The sequence below is a fragment of the Rhea pennata genome, chromosome 31 (assembly GCF_028389875.1).
Source record: "Rhea pennata isolate bPtePen1 chromosome 31, bPtePen1.pri, whole genome shotgun sequence".
Taxonomy (NCBI): domain Eukaryota; kingdom Metazoa; phylum Chordata; class Aves; order Rheiformes; family Rheidae; genus Rhea; species Rhea pennata.
This window is the reverse complement of record NC_084693.1, coordinates 1964176-1989632: the sequence shown is the minus strand read 5'-3', so window position 1 is coordinate 1989632 and position 25457 is coordinate 1964176. Positions and strand designations below refer to the sequence as shown.

General features: G+C 59.0%; 1 protein-coding gene across 1 annotated transcript; it reads left to right on the top strand.

Moving 5' to 3' along the window:
- The first annotated feature begins 20522 nt into the window (after window positions 1-20522).
- Window positions 20523-23917, top strand: HJV (hemojuvelin BMP co-receptor). Its single transcript, XM_062597619.1, has 3 exons — window positions 20523-20820; window positions 22101-22603; window positions 23297-23917. Exons 1-3 carry the CDS (start codon window positions 20523-20525, stop codon window positions 23915-23917), a joined length of 1422 nt encoding a protein of 473 aa, XP_062453603.1.
- The last annotated feature ends 1540 nt before the right edge of the window (window positions 23918-25457 follow it).

Below are 25457 nucleotides of genomic sequence, written 5' to 3'. Positions count from 1 at the left end.
TGATCCCAGTATGGGCCCAGTGTCAGTCTGATCCCAGGATGGACCCCAGTCTGATCCCAGCATAGTGTCAGGCTCATCACTGTTTGCCACCCCAGTCTGATCCCAGTTTGACCCCCTCCCAGTCCGATCCTTGCATGGTCCCAGTCTCATCCCTACATGCCCTCCCAGTCTGACCCCAGTGCAAGTCCAGTCCAATCCCACCGTAGCCCCAGCCTCCTCCCAGTACAAGCACCCCCATTCCCCCGCGGCCAGGTGAGCGCGGTGGCCGGGGGCAGGTGACGGGGGCTCCGCCGGGGCCACCACGGCGGTGACGAACGCGGCCCCCGGGCCCAGCCGTGGCCCCCGCGGCAGCGGCATCGACCCCGCCGCGGCGGGAGCGGAGCCGGCGGCGGCGGCCGGGGCGGGCGGCCGATGCCCACGCCGGAGCCCGGCGTGTTTTATTACAGGTTTTTAAAAGCCCATTAGAGAAAAGTCAAAAGTGGCCTTTTCAAACCAAAGGACACGGGCCCAGCTTCATTTGACCCTTCTATAAATAACGTCCGGCGGGGAATATTTTAAACAAACACCAAGCGGGGTGAGTTATGCAGGCAGCGCGGAGCAACAGGAGACGAGGCGCTGGGAATTAATTCAAGGACGAGACGGAAAAGGCCACGGGGAAAGTTATTGCCCCGGGGGGGGGGGGGGGGAGCGGTGGGACGCGGTGCACCCTGGCAGAGGTTGCAGCTTTCGGCGTGCTCCGAGCGAAGCGGGGTTCGGGGCTTAGGTGGGAGCTGCCGCTTCGAAGCAGCTCCCCTCCCCCCAACCTCGAGTCCTTGGGAAAAAGGGGGCGGGGGAACCCCAAAACAACAAAAAATTATATTGCGAGAAAGCTGCAAATCGAGAAGTTGCCTCCTTGGAAATGCCGGGCCGAGCCGTCAATCAGCGGAGGGGAGGGCTTGGAAGCAGAACGGGGGCCACATGGGGAGGCGGAAATTAAAAATAATAACCAAAAGGGGGGGAAAAAGCCACTCTTAAATACTCGAGCTCCTGCTGGAGCAGCGTCGGGGGTTGGTGCATCCGTTTTGCACATCAAAATGCAGCCTTTTTTTTTTTTTAAAAAAAAACTTAATAGTGGATAATATGTCCAGAGAAAGTACAAAATTGCTGCCTTTCGCTATCCACCGGGGCTATTCCAATTGCCATTTCCCCGGCGCCTCATCTATTTGCATCTCAAAGCGACGAGCCCATCCGCAGTCCCCACGGCGTGGTGAGCAGCGCCGGGGAAAACTTTGCACCCCTCCGTCCCAACGTTCGCAGCGGTGCTCCCCGGGAGCCAGCGCCGCGCTGGCGGCCGCTAATTTTAGCAGCCGGGGAGGCGATCCAGCGGCGCGGGCGCTGGCGGCGGATAAATTTCTCGATCGATCGATTAAGTAGCTGTTTGGCTGCGATCGGAGACCGGCGCCCAGCTCCAGCAGCTAGCCGGGGACGGGCGCCGCAGCCCTGCTCGCCGCTTGGCCGCCGCGACGGGCCGCTCCATCTGCCACCGAATTTACTGATTGTCAGTGGAATTAAACAAGTGAAAATTGCCTGTCAGGAAAATCTGTTAAATCGAAATTTATGTCAATTAAAAGAGAAGATGGCAAAATTCCCTCGCGAGATGCTCGACGGCCACGAGCTCCTCCCGCGGGCTGGCGCCGGGGGCCACGGATCCGGCCCCGGCGCAGGGGTGCGAGGGGATGCCCGGGCCCCTCGGTTCGGCTGGGGAGCTGCAGAAAGGCGATGAAAAGCCCTAAAAAAGCAGATGGAAAAGCGGAGGGGGGGGGGGGATATACGGCATGCATGCACGTGGGCGTGCACGCACGCGGGCGTCGACGCGTGAGCGCCCTTGCACGCGCGCGTGGCGGTGCACGGGGCCGGGGCGGGGGGAGCCGATCGATAATTCGGAGGTAAGTTTGCGGTCAGTAGCTAGACCCTTGCGAAGGGGTCTGCGCCGCGCTCCGCTCCTTAACTCTTCGGCAGCCGGGAGGCGCCGAGGAAGAGCGGCCGGGGGGCCGGGAGGAGGCCGCGGGCCCCGGGGCGACGCGGCCCCCCTCCGCCGCGGCCCCCTCTCCCCGCCGCGGGGAACCCGTCAAGGTCGCCTCCTTGCCGGGAGCTAATTTACAGTCCTGACATTAAGGCACCAGACAAAATCCGGCAAGCGCGTGTGTGCGCGCGCGCGCGCGCTCGGGTGGCTTATATACGACGGGAGGATTTATCGGCCGGCACGGGGGGCCGGAGAGCTCGGAGGCGCCCGGCCCCTTCCCGGCTCTGGAAGCCGTCGCACCCCCAAAAAGGTCTGCACGGCCCTTTAGCCCCCTCCCCATGGCTTAGCTGGCCCCATGCCCGTCCTCCTCTCCATCTTCATCCTCATTCCCATCTGCTTCCTCGTCTCCATCCCCATTTCTGGCCCCAATCTCATGCCCATTCCCATCCTCTTCCTCATCCCCTTCTCCATTTTCATGCCCGTTCCCGCCCCCATCTCCATTATCATCCTCATCTTCATCCTTGTCTTCTCCCCAATGACATTGCCATCCCCATCTCTCTCTTCATCCCCATCCTCATGTTCTTCCTCATCCCCTTCCCCATTCTCCTTCCTATTTCTCTCCCTATTCCCATCCTCTTCCTCATCTCCATCTTCATCCCCATCCTTGACCCCATTCTTATCCTCATCTCCACCTTCGACCTCGTCTTCTTCCCATCCTCATCCCCTTCCCCATCCCCATTTCCATCCCCATCCCCATCCTCATCCTCATCCCCATCATTCCCTCCTTGTCCTCAGCCTCATCCCCATCTCTTTCTTCATCCCCATCCTCATCCTCATCCCCAGGGAAGCCCCTGACTCTCTGGGAAGCTCTGGGATCGACCCTCTCCCAAAGCCACAGCCGGGGGCTGAGCGGTGCCGTGCCGCTCGGAGCAGGGATGGGGACGGGGACGGCACCCGGCGGGGCCGCCCGCTCCCAGCCCTCGCTGCCGGCAGCTCCGAAGCCGGGCGGACGCTGAGGCCGCAAAGCAGCCGGCGATTGCAGCCGGCTTTGAAAGGCGCCGCGGTGCCCGGCATCACCGCCGGGGCGGCGGCGCCAGGCGGGCGGGGAGAACGCCCTCCGCAAAGCGCCAAGACTTCCTAAAATCTGAGCGGCAAGAGAACAACAAGGGGTCGACGGTGCCAACGAAGACCGAGACTCGGGCAGGCTCCGGCGAGGGAGACGAGGCACAACGGGAGCGACCGCCGCCGGCACCGCCGCGGTCACAGCGCGGGTGGTGACGGAGGGCTGGGGCCTGCTGAAAGAAACGCAAGGAGACACAAGAAAGGAAAATAATAAATAAATAAATAAATAAATAAATAAAGATGGAAAAAGCAGGCCGTCGGGGAGCTCAACCCCTTTTATCAGACACTAGAGAATCCACCGCGGCCACCAGGCCTTCCCCGGCCGCGGCGGGGCAGGACGTGGGGAGGCGAAAGGGCCCCTTGGGCGCGAGGGGAGCCCTCCCTCGTCCCCTCTCCGCCGTCCCCCCCCCCCCCCCGGCGCTGATACCTACCCCCCCCTCGCCGGGGCGGCCGAGCCCCCGGCGCCCCCGAGGATTTCGTGCCCCCGGCGGCTCCTGCCCGGGTCCCCAGTGGTTTATAATGAGCTTAATTCCCTGTTGAGTCAACACCATGCTTCAGCACCCGCGGCCCCGGGCGGCCGAGCCCGCGGAGGGGGCTGCCGCTGCCCGAAGGCCCCTTGGCCGCCCCCCCGCCCGGCTCGGCTGCCCCACGCCTCAGTTCCCCCCCCCCCAGGTTAGCCCCTTCGGCCCCACTGTTATCAGCCCAGGATGGGGATGGGGAAGGGATGGGAATGAGGATGGGGATGGGGATGGGATGGGGAGGGGGTGGAATGAGGATGGGGATGGGGATGGGATGGGGAGGGGATGAGATGGGGATGGGGGGGAGGGGTTGGGAATGAGGATGGGGATGGGGATGGGGATGGGGATGGGATGGGGAGGGGATGAGATGGGGATGGGGGGGAGGGGTTGGGAATGAGGATGGGGATGGGGATGGGGATGGGGATGGGGATGGGATGGGATGGGGATGGGGATGGGGATGGGGAGGGGATGGAGATAGGGATGGGGGGATGAGATGGGGATGGGGATGGGGATGGAGATGGGGATGGCGATGGCAATGGCGATGGGGATGAGGATGGGGGGGCCCAGCCCCTCGGTTCCTTCAACCCCCCCCCCTTTCCTCCCCCCAGCCCCCATCCCACGGCAGCCGGGGCGCGCGCGCGGGGAGGGCACGGCCGCCTTCCCCCCTCTCCCACCTCCCCCACCAAAAAAAAAAAAAAAAAAAAAAAAAAAAGCCGGGCCCGGGCCAGGTTTGCGGAGGAAAAAGGATACTCGGCTTTACAGTAAGGCGCACTATAGAGCCGCGTTTCGGCCTGACCCGCCGGGTCAGGGGTGAAGGGTTTCCCAGGAGCGTCTTTGAAGAGAGCCATCCCCGATGAGAAAAGCGCCTCTATACAGCTGTCTCGCGATTACCATGAGAATGGGGAGCACATGGCGGCCGCGGCGGCCCCGAAGGGAGCTTTAATGGAATGTGTCATTACACCGCCCCGTCCGTCCGTCCATCCGTCCGTCCGTCCGTCCGCCCGCCCGCTCCCGGCTCCCTCGCTCACTGTCGTCGTCCCCCGGCGGTGTTGCCGCGCTCCGGCGGGCATCGAGGGCTCGCGGCGGCCCCGACGCGGGAGCCGGTGCCGAGGGCCGAGCCGCCCCGGCACACGGCGCGGGGTTAATCGCCGTGAAATCGCCCCTTCGGCCCCGCTGTTGTCGGCCCGTCTCGGCGCCGGGGCGGGGGCGCGTGGGGAGGGGGTGCCGGTTGGGGGAGGGGGGGGGGGGGACACCCTCGGCATCCCTCTCCCCGCTCGAGGCGAGCGTTTCCACCCGGAAACAGTTATTTACTTATTTATTCCCGAGCTTTCCCCATGATGAAAACCCGCTTGCATTTACGGGATCCAGGGTCCCTGCGGCGATGCCGTGCGGCGAGACACCCCCCCAAACACCCCCCACCCCCAGCACCTGGAGCGGGGCCATTGGGCATCCCGCCGCTTTGGTACGCCAGTGGAAACGGGGAGGGAGAGAAAGAGGGGGAAAAAGAGGAGGGAGGGGGGGAATTTTATTTTAAAAAGGCGCGGTGCTGCAGAAACATCCCCGCCGGACACCCCGCAGCAGCGTGGCTCCCGGCCCCCCCCCCCCCCTTGGCCAGGGAAAGGTCAGCCCCTGACAAGTTCGTTATCATTAGCTAAGGCCAATTTAATCACAGCGCCGGTGTACAAATCACGGCGGACAGACGGAGCACTTTCCTCCCTCCCCGCCTCCCCGGCTCAAAGGTTGACAAATCTCGCGGCCGCCTTCCCCGCCGGCCACCCGCGGGGGCCCCCCCCCCCCTCCCGACCCCCCCCCCCAACCACCACCACCACCCCGGCTTTGCCGAATCCTAAAGGACGGCGGGAATCAGCCGGGCGCTGCCCATCCGTCAGCCTGTCGGCCTCAAGCTCGGGGTCACGGGTACGAAAGAGCAGGGCTGGGGCGGCAGCGGGGCCGGGCGCGCGGGGCTCAGCGCCGCTCGCCGGCCTCGGCCCCCCCCCCCCCCCGCCGCTGCCCCCGCCGGGGCCCCGGGCGCCTGCAAACCCTAACGGCCCTCGCGCTGCCCCCCCCGGGGCGGCTCCGGGCTGATTCGGGGTGCCGGCGTCTGATTTTTCCCACCGTGGTTGGTTTTTCCCGCGGCGGTTTCCCCCCCTCAACGGTGTTTTTTCCCACGGCGCCCCCGCGGGAAAAAGTCGCGGCCCCCCCCCCCCCCCCCCCGTGGCCGGAGCCGCCCGTCTGCCCTCGTCCCCCGCCGGGGCATGAGAGCAGAGGGGAAACTGAGGCACGGAGACACCCCCCCCCCCCCCCATACACACACACACACACACACACATGGCAGCGGCCACATCCTGCACCCAGCCGGTGCCACGGACAGATCCAGCCCCCCCCAGGGAAGCGGCCGGGGCCCCGAAGGACGGAGCCGGACCAGGCCCCAAACTTTTTCTTTCTCGCTCCCTCCCACCTTCCTTTTCTTCCCTCGGTTCTTTTCGTCCTTTTTTTTTCTTGCTTCTTTTTTTTTTTTTTTTTTTTTTTTTTTATTTCAATCTAATTGAAGGGGGGGTGGAAGATAAGAGCTGCCAGGGCTAATTACACCTCATTATTCCAAAGGATCTCTCACGCCTCACTTCTCCTCAAACGCCGGCAAAAGCGAGGGGGAGGGGGAAGGCTATTAAGGGAAAAGCCGGGCGGAAAACAAAGTTGGTTAATTCACACGGGCGGCGGCGGCGGCGGCCTTGCGTGGGGGCTCCCGGGCGGGATGGGCCGCGCCGCCGCGCCGCGGGTCTCCGGCGAGAAATTCCCCGGTTCGGTTTGCACGGCAGAGCCGAAGGCTCGAGCGCCGCCGGGGCGGCTCGGGCGGCCCCCGGGGAAAGTTTCGCGCGCGGGCCGAAGCCCGGCGACGCCGTCCGGCGGCCGAGGCGCGGGGCTGCGAAACGGGGCGCGCGGCGGGGAGGTTTTTTTAAGAGGTCTCGGCGAATATTGGGGGAGGCGGAAGGCTAAAGCAGCTCGTTCGGCCGAGCCGCGCGTTTGCCGTCGGCAAAACCTCATTTTCCTCCTCAAAATTGCGACCCCGAAGTCCCGACACCTTTTAGTTAAACCAGGGAGGGCCAAATCCATTTCTTTTTCTTTTTTTCTTTTTTTTTTTAAAAAAAAGCACGAAAGGCCCCAAAGTAACCTTTAGCAAAAGCCAGCGAGGCTGATTATAGGAAATCTATAAAATTGCTACGAAATAAGGACACAAATACGTCGCTGCCGCAGCCGCGGGGCGGAGGGACGCGCGCCGGCTTCGCGGGGACGAGCAGCAGCGCGGCGAAAGCCGTTGCAGGATTTGAACCGCGCCTCTGGCCCGGTATTTTTAATGCTGCGTTTGGAGGTAACAAAAAGGAAAAAAATGCAGAAAAAACACTCTTCTCTTTAAAACACGAGTGTCCGTTTTCCCTGTATCCTCCCGAATAGTCAGAGCTGCAGGATTGCTGCTTTATGCCCCCTCTTTTTAACACAAAAGCATGGCGAAGCGGCAAAAGGAATTAAAACGAGGAAAGAGGATCATAAAACCCTCCACTTTTGACACCGTTTCATAACAGAGGGAGGAGACCCCGAACCACTGCAACCCGTTTTTGGAGAGTAACTTGGGTTTTGAGCTTCCCAATGGAGGAATTTGGATACCCAAGCAAACAAAACCAGGGGAATTTTGAGCAGAGGTTTGGGAGGTTAAAAATAAAAATCTCCTTTTCCTTCCGCTAACTCCTTCGCTTGCAAACCCCAATAGCCTAAATGAAGCCCTAATCCTGCCTGCAAATGTGAACGACTCCTTCCCCCCTGCCCAGAAAGGCCCCCAGCGCAGCAGCTCGCCTCTCCGCTCCCGCCGCCAGACGTCGGCGACGCCGACACATTCCTCCGAGGCTTTGCGAAATGAGGTGTTTGCCAGAAATCCTGAAAAACCCACCTTGCCGGACCGTAACCTTTCGCCTCCGAGCCGGCGCGGGGTGCAGAGCCCTTGTCAGCCCCAGCGAGCGCCGAGCAGGAAAAACGGACGGGCAAGCGAGCAAATTAGAAAGGAAAGATTACCGTCAACGTCGCGTCCGCCACAAGTTCATTAATTTGTGTTTTAAGAAGGCTCGGAGCCACGTTAAACAGATCCCGTCCGCGCCGCGCTGCCGACGCCTCGAGCGCCGCGTCGCAGCGCTGCTTTTATCCCCCAGGAATTTATTTCTCCTCCGTGTCGCTCCAGCGCAAGCCCGAACCTGGGCGCTGCTCAGGCAAACGCGGGGCTGCCTTTTAAAACACATGTTCCCATTACAAAAAAAAATAAAAATAATTTTAAAAAAAGAATGGAGAGAGATTAGAGAGGACAGAGGCTCGGGTTGGACCTTTCCCCCCCCTCTAAACGCGGGGCGCGGGCTGGAGCATCGCTATTAGAGCGGGGTTTGTGGGTCGCCGCGGCGGCCGAGCCGCCGGCTGCAGCTCCCCTCGGCTGCTCCCAAACTTTATTTTTCCCTTTGCAACAGCCCAAAGCATTTTCAGCAGATGTTGAGGCAACTTTGCCCGCTTCTTGAAGGGACGGAGTGGGGGGGGGGAGAAAAAAGTAGGGAGTTTTCCGGCGAGAGCATGGCGTGCCTCCGCAGCTATCTTGGAAAAGAGCATAAAAGATACTTGCAGATTAATACTATTAAGTAGGGTTTAAAAAAAATAAAGCAATTGAGGCTGGATAATGCCCTACATAACAACCCGGCTCTATTCTCCGGCTCCGGGAAGGTCCTTGTGTGCCGGCGGTATTTAGCATGTCTCGAACAAAGCCCCAGGATTTGTATTGAACCGGCACTTTAGGTCTCTCCGGCTCTCATTCGCCCTGGACTTTGTGTGCGCTCATTTACACCTGAGGGACAAGCAGCGGCGTAAAACGCCGGGAAATCGCCTTCCTAAGCGGCCACACAGGGGGCAAAGGCAGCGCAGCTCCGCGCTCGGCTCCCCGGGCGCCGGGATAAAGCCGCGGCAGCGAGCGCCCGGGAGCGGCGCAGCAAGGGCAGCCGGCGCCGGCGCGGGAACGAGGGGGACGGAGGCGGGTTTCGGCGGGTCCAACTCCATCGTCAGGCGGAGCGACGAAGGGGATGATTTTCCCAGTCGGAGCGTGTTTAAGACATTTTAAAGCCGCTTTAAAAATGCATTTATTTTTCCTCCAGTAAATAGCCGAGGCTTCGGAAAGTGTAATTGCTACTTAAACTTTCCCAGACCCTATGCAAGCCATGGATGAGTTTTGCTGCAAATAAATTTAGTTAAGAAACACGAAAGCTGCTGGATGCAATTACTGAAGAGGATATTTCAAGCAGTTTTTGCTACGATATCTCTGGCATAAGGAGGACCTCGGTGCCCAGAGCATTTGCAGCATCCCGGCTGAGGAGCCGGGTCGATGCCGCGGCCATCGATCGCTCAATCGCGGTTTGCTAAATACGGCACCTAATTCGGGTCCTCGGAAGGGGGTTTTGCAGAAAACTCAAAGCCAAGGGAGGTGCCTCACGGGGTGTAAAACTGCTCCGGTGATGGGTTTTACCCCCCAAGCCATCGTCGCCGGGGCGAGCAAGGACCTGCCGTGGGGTTGGGGGAGGACGGTGGGAATAAAGAGAACAGGATTCACCCGGAAAGACGTGTCTGATCCAGGAGAAAACGGGCAAAAGACAAAGAGGAGAGGAATTAAACCCCCACATCTAGCACAAAGCACCTCTAAGATTCTAGAAACAACACGGTGAATGTATTTGGTAAGGTATTTTGGGAGGGAAATGGAGACGTATTAATGGATAGTTTTACTAAACAGATTTAGTAAATCCCCTTTGTCCCTTTTCACGGCGATTTGGGACTCAGTTATTTGTGCCTTTGGAGAAGGCCACTTCCCCAATATTTTCAGTGCCCGGCCAGCATTAAGTCGGCCCAAAATCAAACTTTTCAGAGGGCCGAGGAGCTTCACCTCCGCCCCCAAGTGCTTCTCGGCGAGACTTGCTTTACCTCGTTCTGCAAAGAAAAAAGCAACACAGGTTGTTTTTACGCCAGGTCAATATTTCCTCCTGAAACCACATTTTTCAGTCCTTCATTCCCTTCTCCTGGCAGGATCTGTTCTGCGGTCGTAGGACAAGATATTCACCATGCTTTGCTAGTGTCCGGTCCCTGGAAGAACCGGTTGCATTAAAATCCCTCTCGGAAAGATAAAACCAGCCAGGGGATTAATTCAAACGCGACGCAACCTCTTCGGTGCTGTTTCTTTTCGGCGCTACCTGTGCTTCGGGCGGGGGAAATAAGGTGCCGTGCGAGGCGGGGAAGCCCTCAAAGGCGGATTCCCGACCCGCGGCGGCGAACGCGGGCACTCGCTGCAGAGCAGCTAAGCCCCGCGCGGGCAGCCGGGTGCCCCCACCGCCTTTATATTTTTTTCTTTTTTTTTTTTTTTTGGACATTATTGCTGTTTTTTAAAGGCTGCTTGCAAACCTCAGCCATGCCGAGGTCGCAGAGGAGAAACCTGGGGCAACGCCAGTGGGGGCCCAGCTTGGGATTCACCTAGAGCATCTCGAAAAGAGAAGGAATAAATATATCGTTAGCTCCAGGGCTAAATCACCTCCTGGCCTTTCCCCGCCAGGACAACGTGGGGCTGCTTTTATTAGCTTTATTCCTCCTCTAAGTCAGCAAAAACTCAGGTGAAAAGACACCGGGGCTCCCGGAGACGATACCCCGGCGCAGAGCTCGGGCGGCCTTGCCCTAAATCCAGCCCGGCTGCCGCTTTCTGCCCGGCCTCGAGCTCTGCACGGGCCCAGCAGCCGGGTTTTCCGGCTCCGGGATCATCGCGGCGGCGGTTGACTCGGGTGCCTCGATTCCCATCTCCTTTCCTCAAGAGACGCCCGTTGCTTTATTTGCACCTCTTTTTTTCTTTTGTTCCTTTATTTCGAGCGTTTCCCTCGTTCGGAAGGAAAGGCGATAAACGGACGCGGACGAACCGAGCGGGCGATCGCTCCCCGTCGCTCGCTCCCCGCGCCCGTCCTGGCGCCGCCAAACCCCGCGCCGGGCTGCCCGGCGGCGGAGCTGCCGCGTCGGGGCCCCGGCCTCGGCGGGGGCCAAAGCTCGGCGCGGGAAAGGACTTCAGCGAGAGCTGCTGGGCTGGCAGGGCTGCAAGCAGGCGGTGACTGACAAGGCTATTAAATTAAAAAAAAAACAAAAAAAACAAAAAAAAAAAACCCAAACCCAACACCCCTCAGCAGGTCTCCACGGAGGTGCCCGGTCTATTCGGTCCTTCCCACGTTAACCCCTCGCCGGCCGCGCGAGCCAGCGCAAAGGCAAAGCGTCCTCGCGCGTGCGGGTCCCCCCCCAGCCCAGCGCGCAGAAAAGCAGCAAAGTTGCTTTTGCAAAAAAATGAATAAATAAAAAAAAATGTTTGCTGCAATTTCCCCCCCCCCTTCTTTTTCTTTTTTAATGTAAAGGAAAAAGAAAGCCACAGGCGAGCTTTTTCTCCGGGGGAACGAGTCAACTACGAGTTTGCAGGGCGGCCGGGAAGTCGCAGCGACGGGCAGGACGGCGGCCGGGCGCTACCGCTGCCGCCGCGCGCGAGACGGGGCCGCGATTTGCTGACAGAGAAATTCTCGGCGGCTGCCTGCAGGCACCAGATTTGCTGCCGAGGTGGGGGCGGCTTAGCAGCTCCTGCCTGTAAAGGTGCAGATTCGGGATTTTTTTTTTCCCGGTGAAAGCGAAGCAGCCGCGATCTGTCCGAGCCCGGCAAATGGGATCCCCAAATGCAATAAAATTAAAAAAAAAAAAAAGAGTGAAAGCAAGACCATCGCACTGACAAATTCTGAGTTGATTCTTATTTAATCACAGAAATCAGTCAACCATTCCTCTCTCATTTTGCCTCTCCTAAACCAGCCCCGCAAGCCCACGGCGGCGTCTAACCCCCGGAGCTGCTGCTCATCCGCGTCCTAACGCGGCCTGCAGAAGCCCTGGCCGGTTTGCACAGCAGCGCTGGGGAGCTGGCCGGCTTCGGGGGGACGGGAGCGGCCTCTGAGCCCTGCATGGCACGGGGGGGAAGAAAGAAAAGAAAGGGGGGGGGGGGGGAAAAACCCAACCCATCAACCCAACCCTCTAATCTCTGTGGATTCACGGCTTTTGCAGCGTTCCCGGTGGCAGGGGCCGGATCCGGACGCGGCGAGAGCCCAGGACCCCGGTTCGAGATGCCCCGATTTTGGCGCAGATCGCAGACCTCCGCGAGGGCGAAGCGGGTTCACCCTGGGGAAAGCTTCCGCCTCGGATGGCTCAGACCTTTGGGATTGGGAGTCTCCAGGGGCCAACGGGGAGCGGAAACCTGGGGGAAGGTGGTTTGGGCACCGAGCCGGAGGGTTTGGGCCAGATACCCCCTTCCCAAACAGCCAAGTAGCGGATGATGCACGGAAAAGCGGGTGACGGATTGCAGCGGGAACTGGGCAGGGTGGCTCGGGGCCGGATATTTTAGCGGTCGTGCTGCCGGCGGGAGGAAGGACCTGCGCTCGCGCCCCGAGCAAGGCAGGCGCCGAGGGGTTTGCAGGCGCGAGCTTGCGTGCACCCCGCTTGCATCGCCCCCAAAAAGCCGCACCGACGCTTTTGCACATTTAACGCGCGACGGACCGCGTGCTCCGCAGCCACGGCGCCCGCGGCCCCTGCCATGCTGCATCCGTCGGTCCCGCTTTGGTCCCTGCATCACCGGGCACGGAGCGAGCTCCCGCCGGCGGCCGCGCTTCCAGGCTGGAGTTCAGCGGGTCAGGCAGGGCGCTGGGAGCCCCCGGATTTTGTCCTCCCTTCCCAGGCAGAGCCCCGTTGCGGAGAGGAAACCCCGTCGAATCCCGTGTCACGGACACAATTAAAGCGAACGCGAAAGGGCCCTCGGTGATTTACTGCGTTTTCCGATCCCCACGTTGGCGGCGTGGGGGGGGAGATTTCTCTATTTCCCTTCCTAGACAATCCCATAAATTGAAGATTGTTTATTTTTCCCTTTGCAAATCCAACCGTTTCCAGGTATTCTTGGGCTGATCTGGTCACGGCTGACACCAACAGGAGCTCGACTCCAAGTTCATTTCCTTCTCCTGTTTGGGACCAAGGAGAACCCGTTGCCCTAAAGGACGGATGCGGTCAGAGACACTTCCCTGCTCCAGCCCATCTTCGCCCCAGGCCTCTGCTTCCTTCCAAAGAAAACCAACTTTTTTTGCTGCAGCATCCAAAAGGTCGTTCAAAAATCCCCCCCGGAGCATTTTGGAGGCCTGGTGCTTGCAGGGTACCGGATAGCTCCCGGGAAATGGCGTTATTCCCGTGTACAGCAGCTTTCTGGCAATTCCCTGGCTCTTTACTAATCCATCAGCGCCGAGCCAAAGCCTCTCCATCAGCTTATGGCAGTGGAAGCAATGCTCAGGGTTTGCAACCGCCGACCGGAGGGTGGGAGAACCGCAGATTTGGGCTTAGAGCCGGTGTCGGAGCTCGGAGACGCCAGCGGCAGGAGGCAGAGGGGCTGCCCGTGCCCCCGGGCTTGGGGAAGGCTGGGACAACTCCCAAGGACGCCCAGGGTTGATTTTCCCCAGTCCAGCAGCTTCGTTTCACTTATCAGTTGAGCCCCAGCGTGAGCCCCCTGCCTCGAGAGTCCCGGGGTAACGTGAAGGCGCTGGCGGGGAAACTGAGGCACAGCTACGCGGGAGACGGACGCCGAAGCTGCCGGCGCCCGGGCGGTTGCACAGCCCCGACGCCAAGAGCTGGGACCTCGCACGCCCGCGTTTCCCGTGCGCCGGAGGTCTTCCGGGCACGTCCGCAGCAGAGCAGCTTTTCCGCGGCAGCTCCCGCAGCAAAGCGGCGAGCGGAGAGCCGGGCTCAGCGGCCAGCGCCGCCGCTCCGGAGCGCCGGGGACGGCCCTGCGGCTGTGCCCGGGGAAGGCCCCGGGGGCTGCAGCCTGGCCACGGCCCCTGCGAGCCCCGCAGCCACTTGCAAAGTGCTGCTGCCATCTCGTGGTGTCACATCCCCTGTCCCTGCCAGCCCCCCCCCCCCCCGCTTGGCCGGACCTGGCAGGGACCCCTGCACCCCAGCCGAGCGGCCGGACACGGCCACGACGGTGGGTGCACGCAGGCCCCGGGCTCAGATACGTGTCCGGAGGGGACACATGCACCCAGCGGCATCCTTGCAACGAGGCCACGCAAAGACACCCCGAAGCTCACTCTCCCTCTGTGCTTCACGGCTAAGCAGAGGCCAACACGTGTCATGTTAACCGATGGGGAAACTGAGGCAGAGGACGGGCTTGTGGGCTGGGCAGCCCCGTGCACGAGCGGAGGCACCACGGGCAGCAGCGGGTGGGGAGGGAGCCTGATGCCTTTCGCTCCAGGGTTGGTGGCTGGCTGTGGCCAAACTGGGCAGCAGGTGCCTCCCAGTCCCTTCGCACGGGGCGACGCACTGGCAAACGGGCTCCGGTCCCATCTGCTCCGAGCTTTTTTTAGCCCCTCGGTGGCCAGCGCTTCCCTCCTCTGCAGTTGCTGAGCCTGGAGCAGGTGCTGGTGGCGGGTGATTTTTCCACGCATCAGCATCTGGGGAGCGTCTTTGAGCAGCGCCTGCGGGGACCGGACAAGGGCAGGGACGGGTGAACGGATAATTCCCACCGGGCACCCCTGGCGAAAGAGTGCCAGCCCTGCTTGGATGTGCCACCCCCATGGGGCAGCTGAAGGACACATCTCCCAGGTTCCTCCCCACCCTTCTCAAGATCTTCCAGCTAAGGCACTAAGATTTCTGGTCCACCTGGAGTCCCTCCTCCTTCCGGGTCTCCTGAGCTTCCCAAGCTGAGGAGAAGGAAAGATCCAGGCTGGCAAAAAGTGGAGGAAGACTAACTTAAGACATGCGTTTTCATTGGTTTTTCCATCTAGCTCTTTGCAGAGCTGAGGGAAGAGCCATTTCTCCCAGGCACAGGCCCTCCGCTCCAGCCCATGCCTCGGCGGTGGGAAGGCCCCTTGGCCAGGCTCTCCCACGCTCCACGAGGCAGGTGCTGCTGCAAGAGGAGCCTGCCTTGAATTTCTAGCAGCGGTTCGTCCTCCCGACTAAGTTGCTTTTCCCAGATCAGCCTCGGAGGCCTCCAGCTGTACGTGGCCCTGCCAGGACCTGGTTCATCTCGCAGGTGGTTTGCTTTGAGCCCAGGTTCGAAGCACGGGAATGCATGCAACAGGGAAGCTTTCAGCTCTCCCTCCCTATTCTCTTCCCCTCCCCACTGGAATCCAGCTTTCGGGATCAAAAATACTACTGGCTATTTTTAAAGCATCGGCTTCGCCCCTTGCTCCTCCAGCTCGCAGTGACGGATCGGGCTGTCGTAAAGTTCAGCTGTTTGCCGCTCCTGCTGCGTCGAGCCCGGGGCGTTAACAGGCGTGATTCCCTCCTGGCCGCCAGCGCTTCTGCCTGCCAGAGGATCCTGGAGGCGAATCTGCGCCGCGGGGTCGGGACCCGCACCCAGAGGGGCGTTTGGCTGACCAAACCATCGCTGGCTGAAGCAGCATTCGCCAGGGTAAGTGGAGCGCTGGGATCCTTTGCAGAGATTCAGGCTCTTTTGGGGAGGGACGAACGGGGGCACTATGCCAGAACCTGTGTGTGAAGGAGAAGAGCAAATCCTTCAGGTGGGCACCGTGCAAATGTGCCTCCCATTGCTGGGTCTGCCCGCGCCCGGAAAGCAATGAGATCCTCTCCCAAGGAGCCGGCAAATTCCTCCGGTAAATCCCTGCTTCCCCAGGCACCTGCATTGCTTTTTACACTAATCCCAGTGCTCGACCCTGGTCTCCCCTGTGGCATCAGCACCAGCTCCCGGCGGCAGCTGGCAGTTGGCCGGGGGTGATGATCGTTGCTTGTCTCATCTCCTCGCACCCAACCTCAAGAGCTTGGCTGATCCGGGCTCGTTTGCCCAGGGTGCTTGGGAAAGGCTGGCTGAGCTCTCTCCGAGGGTGGATTAACCGAAGCGTATTCGAGAGCCATGTGGATGTGCTTAAAGTCTCTGCGAGCTGCGCTCACTCCCCTTCCCGGGGGAGCAACGCTTGCGGCAGGAGGTTTGTGCCGGCTGCCCGTGTCCACAGCTCCGACGGAGGCAGATGAGCTCCTTTGAGACCGATGCCTCTTTGGATGCGTTTTTCCAAGTCTCTCCATCCACACAGGCCATTCTGGATGCAAATTGGTGCTACCGGTGTCACTTGTAGCCGTGGGTTTGCAGACACAACTGACACCAGCTCAGAGCCGGGTGAGGGCTGCTCCCTAAGCAGACTAACACCCCCAAGCACTTGACTTATACCATTCCCTTGCCAAACTCATTGCATTAATGATCAGGCTAGGTGAGGGCTGGGACTGACCTGCAACGGTGCTGCCTCGACCTTCAGAGGGCTGGCACTGCTCCGGCCACATCTGGCTCGTGTCGGATGAGGCTCCGCTTCAGCGATGCTCACGAATTCCAAGTCTGCCCTTCTCCAGGGATTTCACGGCTGCCGCCTGCCGAAGCAGTGGCTCATCCAAGCGCTCCCAGCCACGAGGCAGCTTCTGCTCAAAGGAGCCCAGCGAGCCGTGCCAGGCCGGGAGGCGCCCGGGCGAGCGGCTCCGTGCACCTCCCGCTGCGCTTGCGCCATGCCTGCCCATCGCCACGGCAGGATTTTGCAGTCTCTCCCCTGTGATTTGCACCAGAGTTTGGGGGCAAACAGCAGCATCAGCCCACTGCGATCCACCTTGCGGTAGCAAAGCCCCAGGCCAGGGCCACGGTAACAAGCTCCCTCCTGACACGCTGCAAGGCTTGGGAAACCCTCGTCCGCAGGGTTTGGGGGATGGCAGCTGCTCCGGTCCCCACCGTGGCAGGATTTGGCCATCCAGCTGGCGCGACACGGTGCTTTGTACCTCCTAAACCTCCAGCTGATTTTGTCGGTGGGAAGGGGGGGAGTTGGCGTCCCTGAGTGGTTTGATCACAGATGCTTCTGTGTTGGTACCGTGACTCTCTGCCAGCTCGGGAGAAATTCCCAGCCTCCTCGGCCCAACATATGCCTGCAGCCCCTGGCTCGGAGAGCTGCTGCGCGTTGACGGCGTTAAAGCAATCGACAGCTCGGTTTCGCGGCACGGACAAAATACGGCACACGCCCAAGGGGAGACACGCTCACAACGCCCAGCTGGGCTACGAGGCAGAAGAAAAGACCCCAGACCTGGCCTTAGCAGCAACCTGGGATTCCCGGTCCAGTTTCTCCATTCGGAGTTTCCCAGCCCTGTCCAGAGGCTTGGGGCGATGCGGGCGGGTGGGATGCCCAGATGGTACCGTCTGCTGTTCCCAGAAGAATTCCCACCTGCCTGCCCCTGTCTCCAGGCCCGCATGTAACCGATTCCCCCAGTGAGTGTCCGCGCCTGGGGCTCGCCACGGGGAAGCGTGCAGCAACAGATGGAGAGGACACCAGGCTGGGACGGGCCTCGGCAGGCTACACTGGGATTTGGGGTTTATTTATTTATTTTTTTAAGCAAGACTTTTTCCACTGCCTGGCTATCTCGGCCCCTTGTTACCAGGTAACAGAGACCCAACGCATAAACATCAAGCAGGAAAAGAGCCACCAAGCCTCCACATGCCCCAGCAGCAAAGACTTGGGAGTCCCAAACCTCTTCCTCTGCTGGAGGCTGCTGATGGCAATCCCAGCTGGGATTTCAACCCAAGCCTGCAGTTTCTTCTTTGTTTTCCTTTCCTCTAACCATTGCCTCTAAGGGAAACTCCAAAAGACTTAAACATGAGCCTGTGGCTGTAGATTTAAGCTTATTCTACAATATACACTGGCCATCCGTCCTTCCCTCCCCTGTTCCCCGGGTGAAGAGCAGTTTAGCAGCTGCTATGACCCAGTCAGAGCAGGTCAGCAGAGAGTCAGAGGGGGGAAAGCCCCTTTCCTCATCATTAAACAAGAACCCAAACTTATTTAGAGGCAAGCTGCAGAAATCAGAAGCGATTCCCCCAGGAAGTGCACTGCAGTACCTGTTTCAGGTAAACCCGGCTGTTTGGTTTCCCTCTGCGTCCTTCCCCGTCCTCGGAGGCTCGTGTGAGGCTGCTGGTGCAAATGCATCGAGGGCGCTGCGGGTCTGCAACGCTTTGCGTCTCGCGGTGAAGAGCAAGGCCTGGAAAAGAGCAGGAGTTTGGGTTAGGAAGTGGAGAGGTTTTTCTGAAATGTTTCCAGAGGCTTGGTTCTTTGGCTCTGGGGGTGCGGAGGGACCTGCTTTGAATCCTCGCTGCAGCCCCAAGCCTGGGGATCCTTGATGGATGGGTCACCCCAGGAGAAGCCTGACAGGCAGCGAATGAAGGATACCAAAACCATCTTCCTTGGATACTCAATTTTCTCTGATAACCTCCCCCTTCCTCCTCCCTGCGGTGGTAGGGGCTCATGTGGCTGCTTGCCACATCCGAGCCCTTGCAGGTGGCTTTTGGAAAGCCCGCGTGGCCTGGCGTTCACCGACCCCCGGCGACGCGGACCACCTTTGGCCCATGCCGTGTTTGTGCTCGGGACTCTGCGGGGCACCTGCAAGCCATTTGCTGCTCGCTGTCCTCCCTGTGGGGCAAAATAGGTCTCCTCCAAGCACTGTGGCTGGCCTGGGACGTGGCGAAGCTCTGCCACGTCCCCTCTAATCCACCTGTGCCTCAGTTTCCCCACATGGGAGCAGAGCTCTCCGGGAAACGACCGAAACTCCCCAGGCCCTGGTGGGAAGCAAAGTCACAGAGACTCAGCCCACAGGGCTGCAGCCAATTTTGCAATAGGAGCCAAAAAGGGAAGGAAAAGCCGGTACCGCGGAGGCAGCTGCTGCGCCGGAGAGCTCGGCCGGGCCGGGCAGGCGGGGGGCTCCCCGGCCCCCCAGGCGCACACGGCCCCCTCCGCACCACGCGCCCGCTGTTCTTGGCTGGGTTCGAGCCTGGCTAAATTTAGGCGGCTCTATTTCGCCACCCACCCGCTGCCCCGCGGGGGGAAGGTGACAGAGCAAAGGTAGCTAGGGGAGGAGGAGCGGGGAGCCGGCCGCCCCGCGGAGGGGCCGCGCGAGCCGCTCGGCACCCTGCGCCCCGGCAAGGCTCTCCCCAGCAGCACCCAGGATTTTATCCGGCTACGCAGCCATGCCCGGGACCGAGGGTGGCATTTTCCTAGCTGCCCTCCCATGGATCTCCCTGGCTGTCACCGGGGGTAGAGCCAGGTGACAAGGACAAGGCAGCCCGGGTGTCCTCCAGGGAAGGAGTCCCCACGCCGGGAGCCAGGTCGTCTCCGCAGGAGGCCGACACAGGTAAGGGCAGGGATGAGGGTCTGAGGGGAGGGGAGAGCAGGACAGCGGCACCCAGGGGTGCCCCGGGGTCCTGGGCGCAGGTGGTCCGAGCCTGGTGGACCCTGGGAGTCAGGATCACCTCCAGCTGCCCTGGGGCCTCCAGCCACTGCCTCTCTCCTCCTAAAACTGCAGGGATGGGGACGTCCCAGAGAAAGTCCCACCGCCTGCGGGGCCCGTGGCAGGGCCTCTCCACCCCCCAGCCCCGGCCAGAGCTGCACGTCTCTGCTACACATTAACCAGGTGTTTATTCCTAGGCGTCACGGCAGGGACAGGTCCCCCCGTGCCACCTCCTCCAGGGGGTTGGGGGCAGCACTTGAGAGGTCCCTTCTCGTGTCCCCATGCCCCAGCTCCTCTCCTCCGGCGCACTCGGCTCAGCTAGTGCTCGCGGCTGAGAGCAGCTGGCAGCCGGAGCATCGCCAGCAGAGCTGGAGTGTGGTTTTGCTCCAGACATCTGCCCCCTTCAGCCATTAATCCAGCTGGCAGAGGCACACGGGGGCAGCCAGTGCTCAGCTACGTCACCGCGCCAGCCCGCACGACTAATGGCATTTTTTGGCTGCTGCAGCAAGGCAAAGGCAGCCGAGAGGTGCTAGACAGAGGGACTGCAGTTTCCCATCCTTTTGGGAAGGATGGGATTTTGGCTTCTCTTCCCGCCTGGTTGCAGCTTGCACTTAATAGCAGTCACAGCATCACTAATCCGCACACCTTGGGCTCCTCAGGTGCCAGGCACATCCCTGTGGGCATGAGCCCCTGGCAACCGGCATCTCACACAAGCTTGGAGGGAGAAATACTCATTTCACACGGAGCACTTTGCAAAGGCCCTTTGCAGAAGGCTATCTGACTAACAAGTGACTAATAACCAGCTGTTAAAATGAGCCCCCGAGGACAGCAATACGCAGCCTCTATGAAGCAGAAGGGAAGATAAATTTAACCACGGCTGCACCTCCTCCTGCCGCGGCCAGCTGTCTGACATTAAGCGTGCACCGAGCAGGGATGTGCTCCTGGCATTCCCCCTTCGGCCAGCTTGAGCCTCCCGGCACGCAGGGAGTGCCGGGAGCCAGCAAGTGCCTTTCCCAGCTTTGAGGGGAAGAGCCGCGCGTTGCATGTGGGTTTTCGGCAGAGCAGGGGGTGCCACATCTCCCAGTGATGCCGGTTGTGGACCTCATAGTAGCGACGCTGAGAATTTGGCTTTTCAGCTCTTACTCCCTCGGATACTGGGCTGCACATCTTTCTTTTTAACTGATCCTCTCCAGCCGGTGTCACGGCTGGAGATAGCAGCGTGCCAGAGGCAGCCCACGCTGTACCCAACATCCAGGACAGCTTGGGTCCTTGCTGCACTCATTGGCAGCTCTCATCCATGCCACAAAGTTTCTTGAAGCCTGCAGGGCTAACCGATCCTGTTTGAGGGCAGATGGAAGTTTTAACTGCTTGACACGGCGAACTACATCATGCAGCTGCCTCTGGCTGGAAGATGAGAGCTGCAGGGGCTGAGAGCAGCTGAAAAAAAAAAAGAAAGAAAGAAATGAAGCCCTTTGGGATTTTGCCTGAAAGCCTGCCTCTCCCCAGGAGCAGCAGTGATGCAGCCAAGCCCTGCAGGACTTCATTTTGCAGCTGCCTGGATCCTAGCAGCTCCATACCTGCAGCTCCGGGCACCTCCTGCCACTGCTCGCATTAGCTGGTGCATCTCAGACCCTGTGTCTCCCTTGCTTCCAGGTGACCTGCTGAATGAAGCAGAGACAAGCCAGCGGGTAAGCAGCTCCCCCAGCTCTGGATGGATTGGAATGGGGAAATCTGCCGGCAGTAAGAGCCCGAGGCAGCTGGAAACTCCCTGCTTCTTCCTGACAGCACTCTTCCTCCTCCTCTTCTGCCAGCATGGTAAGGAATCAGATGGGCAGAGTCATGCCAGAGCCATGCCCATGGCAAGGACAGCCAGTGGGAACTGCAGCCTGAGGGTGCAGGGAGGGTAAAACCATGGCAGAGCTCCTAAGAGGTGACTTGAAAAAGCAGAAGAGCCTTTCACTGCAGTCCTGAGGCTCTCAGGGCACCCTTGTCCCCAGCTCAGCTGCAGGGAAACACAGTGCACTGAAGGTAGCACTTCCCATCACCATCGCCCCCCCAGCAAGGAGAGCACCCCGCTGCTGTCCAGCAGCTTCCCTGGGAGAGCCCCTAGCAGATTTTCTTATCTCCAGAGATAAGGCAGGGAGAGCAGGGCACCATCACTGTTCCCCTCAACCAGCCACCAGCCAAAGTCCACGCTCTTCCAGAGCCATTTCCAGCAAAAGGCATCAGTCATGTCCATCGCTCAGACCTTCGCTTTTCTCCTTGCACCCCAGAGCCTCTATGAGGAGAGCTCAGACCTGCACATCCCAAAGCTTAAACTCACTTCCCAGCACCCAGATAACAGCAGGCTTTGATCCACTCCCTCTCATAGGGCACCTCAGCCCAGAGAACCCCCACAGCCAGCAGCTACCTCCTCCAAGGGCAGATTTCTTCTCCATGGTGGGCAGCTGCCCCTTATAACCCCTCTGCCTAACAAGCTGTGTGGTTCCTGCTTGGCCGGGCTTAGCTGGCCCTTCGCTGGCCCTTCTGGAGCTGTGGCACATGGCACTGCCTTCTGTGGCCCTGAGAAATCTCAGTTGAGGGGTTGGGTCACCTTTGGGCAGCCCAGTCCACCATGAAAAAGTGATTGCACAGCACGGCCAGGCTTGAAACGGCAGGAAGGGGTTTTCTAGCTCAGAAATTCCCATTTGGCCACTGGCGAGCCCTGGGACAAAGAATCTCTCTCTGTGCCACGTTCCAGGTCACAGTCGTAACTGGCATCCTGGCTCTCAGCCACATTCATGCCCCGGTACAGTCTCACATCCCAACTGTTTCAGCGTACCCCTCTGGCCCCGTGATTTTGCCCTGGGCTGCTCTCTGCACTGGTTTCTGCAGCAGCAATCTTGGATGCCATCTCTTCAGGCACTCAAAACCCAAGTAATTTAAATTAGCCACCATGTTACTTAATACGGGCAGAGAGGTGCTTGCAGCAGGTATCTCCATCATGAGATCTGGAGTGAGCCATGTGGGGGAAGTGGTGGGATGAGAGGGAGGTGCCCCTTCCTCAGCACTCCATCCCTCCTGGCATGCCCCGGGCCATCCCGTCTCTCCCCCAGTTTCTTCCCAGTGCAAGATCCTGCGCTGCAACTCCGAGTATGTGGCTGCCACCCTCAACCTGCGCGGCTCCAACAGGAACGCGGCATACTGCAGCGCTCTCCGCTCCTACTCCCACTGCACCCGCAAGACAGCCCGCACTTGCCGGGGCGACCTGGCCTACCACTCTGCCGTCCACGGCATTGAGGACCTCATGATCCAGAACAACTGCTCCAAGGAAGGCCCTGTTTCACCACCCCGGCCCCGGCCACCAGCCCCCAACCATCAGGGCTTCGCGTCTCTGGATATCTGCAACTATGAGAAGAGTTTTCTCTATAAGCACGGCCAGCCCCCCAGCTACCAGCACTGCGCGGCCTTCGGGGACCCCCACATCCGTACTTTCCATGACGACTTCCACACTTGCAGGGTGGAGGGCTCTTGGCCTCTCTTGGACAATGACTACTTGTTTGTGCAAGCAACCAGCTCACCAGTGGCCAAGGGGTCCAATGCTACAGTTACTAGCAAGGTAACGTTCTTGCCTAGGGCATGGCAGCAAATCTGTTCACCTCTGGGATGCAGGAATGGCTTTGGGCACTCCCTGCAGAGATGACCACCCTGTAACAGAGATGATCTCTCTGTAACAGAGATGGCAGATGCCCCCGCATCACCTTTTCCCTTAAACCACCACCTATTTCACAGAATCACAGAATGGTTAAGTTTGGAAGGGACCTCTGGAGACCATCTAGTCCCACCCCACTGTTCAAACAGGGTATTTCAATGCCTAAAGTGAAGATGTGTCTCACTACAAGGGCTGGGGAGGGTAGCAACAGCTTCAGCTAAATTCCCGTGGGATCAAGAATTAATGCTCCCAGGAACAAGTGGGATGAAGGTCCTTGAGGGGACCAGAGAGACCTGCAAGCAATCCCACTGCCCAGCAGGATAACGCTGCTGCCTGGGGACAGCTGTGTGGTCCAGGGGTTATGTCAGTATCCAGGCCTGTCTCCTTCTCAGTTTTCAGCTGCTTAAATAGCTTTAAGGAGAGAAGGACACAAATTGCTTTCCTAGCAGGACTGCAGCAATATGGGTGAGATGGTATGGAGCAGAGGGGGATGCTCCAGTGAGGGTGAGCTGGTACCTGGGGTGGGGACACAGCCATGATTCCCATGGGGGAGCCTGGCGAGACAAATCCAACTGCCTCTGATCTGCTTTCTGTGTGCAGCTCACCATCATATTCAAGAACATGAAGGAATGCATTGACCAGAAGGTCTACCAGGCTGAGATAGACAACCTTCCTGCTGCCTTTGAGGACGGCTCGGTGAATGGTGGTGAGAGGCCGGGGGGAAGCAGCTTGGCTATCCGGGAACACACACCCGGGCGGCACGTGGAGATCCAGGCGGAGTACATCGGCACCACCATTGCCATCCGCCAGGCTGGGCGCCAGCTCTCCTTCTCCATCCGGGCAGCCGAGGAGGTGGCGCGCTCCTTCACAGAGGAGCAAGACCTGCAGCTCTGCGTGGGTGGCTGCCCCCTCAGCCAGCGCATCTCCCGCAGCGAGTGCTGCCGGGGCCAGATGGCAGCCGAGACAGCCCGCGAGCTCTGCAAGGAGATGCTGCCCGTGGAGGACGTCTACTTCCAGTCGTGTGTCTTCGACGTGGTGACCTCAGGGGATGCCAACTTCACCATGGCAGCTCACGGAGCCCTGGAGGATGCCCGTGTCTTCCTTCCCAATGCTGAGAAACTGCACATCTTCCAGGCTGGGGCAGGCTGCCGGCACACTTCTTTCTCCTTACTCCTCCTCCTCCTCACCTCTAGTCTTTGGGCTATTCAGATGCACTTTTAACTCTTGTTGGCTGGCACTTGCTGGCATGACATACAGCACAGGGAACACATCCAAGGGACAGTCCAAAGGGGTAACACGAGAGCTGCTGACTGAAGAATCATACCTTGTAGATCCAGAAAGATGCCTTAGCTAGGATCGAATATCTCTGCGGCAAAGTGGAATTGGAGAGCCAGATCTTTGGAGCGGGAGGGAGATAAAAGACGGTGAAACATTCATTTGTATCCACTTTTCTCACCAGTGTGGAAGTTGGCATCGATCGAATCTCCTTCCTCTCCCAGAAGACCATTCACAGTTTTTTATTTTGGATTCCGATGCATCTTTTTTCCCCTACAGATCAGGACATTGCAAGCCATATCAAAGAAACACACAGGGGTTGAGCACCTGCTCACTCGTGTTGTCCTCGGTATTATTATTTTGATCCCACCACTTGGAAGAGGTATTTAGAGAACTTCCCTGACCCGCCAAGCCTTTGAGTGCTCCTGACAGGCACAAATTTGGTACCTTACAGGATATTGGTCCTTTCAGTAAGCTTGTTTTACACATTTATTCTGGAGTTACTGCAGCAGATTTTTGCTCAGGAACCTTACAGATTTAGAAATAAAATGGGCTCAAGGCTCAGATCCCAATTTCTAGCAGTGAGAAAACATCATTCTATGGATTTGGAGCCCCTTGACCTACCAGCTACTGAAGTCATGTTAGAGCAAAGCCAGGCAGTAAGATGGTCATTGGAGTGACGTGACCAAGGTTTGACATTTCCTTTACCACAAGAGCTAGAAATCAAACATTTTATACCATATTCTCCTTTCTCTGGATTAGTAACTGATGGATAGTAGTTCTGGATTAGTGCCAATTTCTAGCCCTCTGGTGCTGCAAAACATCAGGTCTCTGAAATTTCATCTACTGTTGCTATTTTTCTTTGTTGTTGTCTTGGCACCTGTCTAGGACTCAATATAGCAAGTTCTGGACTTTGGACCAGTGTTGAGTTTCAGTGAGGTGGGAGAGAGAAAATGATCCAGCGTTCCTCTCCCTTGGGCCCAACCTTCTCTGGTGCTGTCACAACCCAGTTCCAATCCAACCAAGACCATTGGTACGACTTGAAAAAGAGAATTAACAGCAAAGACACTGATCTGGCAAAAAGCGATTTGACTGTACTGATGGGGAGGTGAACTATCAGAGGATGTACATAAATATTGAAGTGAGGCCAAATTAGATGTTTAATATATTTAAGAGGTTTTAAGAAAAGTGGATAGAGTTCTATTTGTTAACAAATATTTTCCATATGCAAAGAGTTTTTTTTTTTTAATAAAGAGGGCTCACATCAAAACTTTTGCCACCCTTGTCCCAGGGGAGCTGTAAGAGGAGCACTGCAAGGCTCCAGCCTTGTGGAGGCAGTGCTTAAGGGGAGAAGTAAGCTGAAGCATTTGGGCATGCTGCTCTGTGAAAGAGTATTGCAAATCATCTAGGTAAGGAGGATCTGCCAAACAGCAAAGCAAGATTTTACAGTTCATGTCTCAGTAACCCTGCAGTTTCTTTGGTCAGA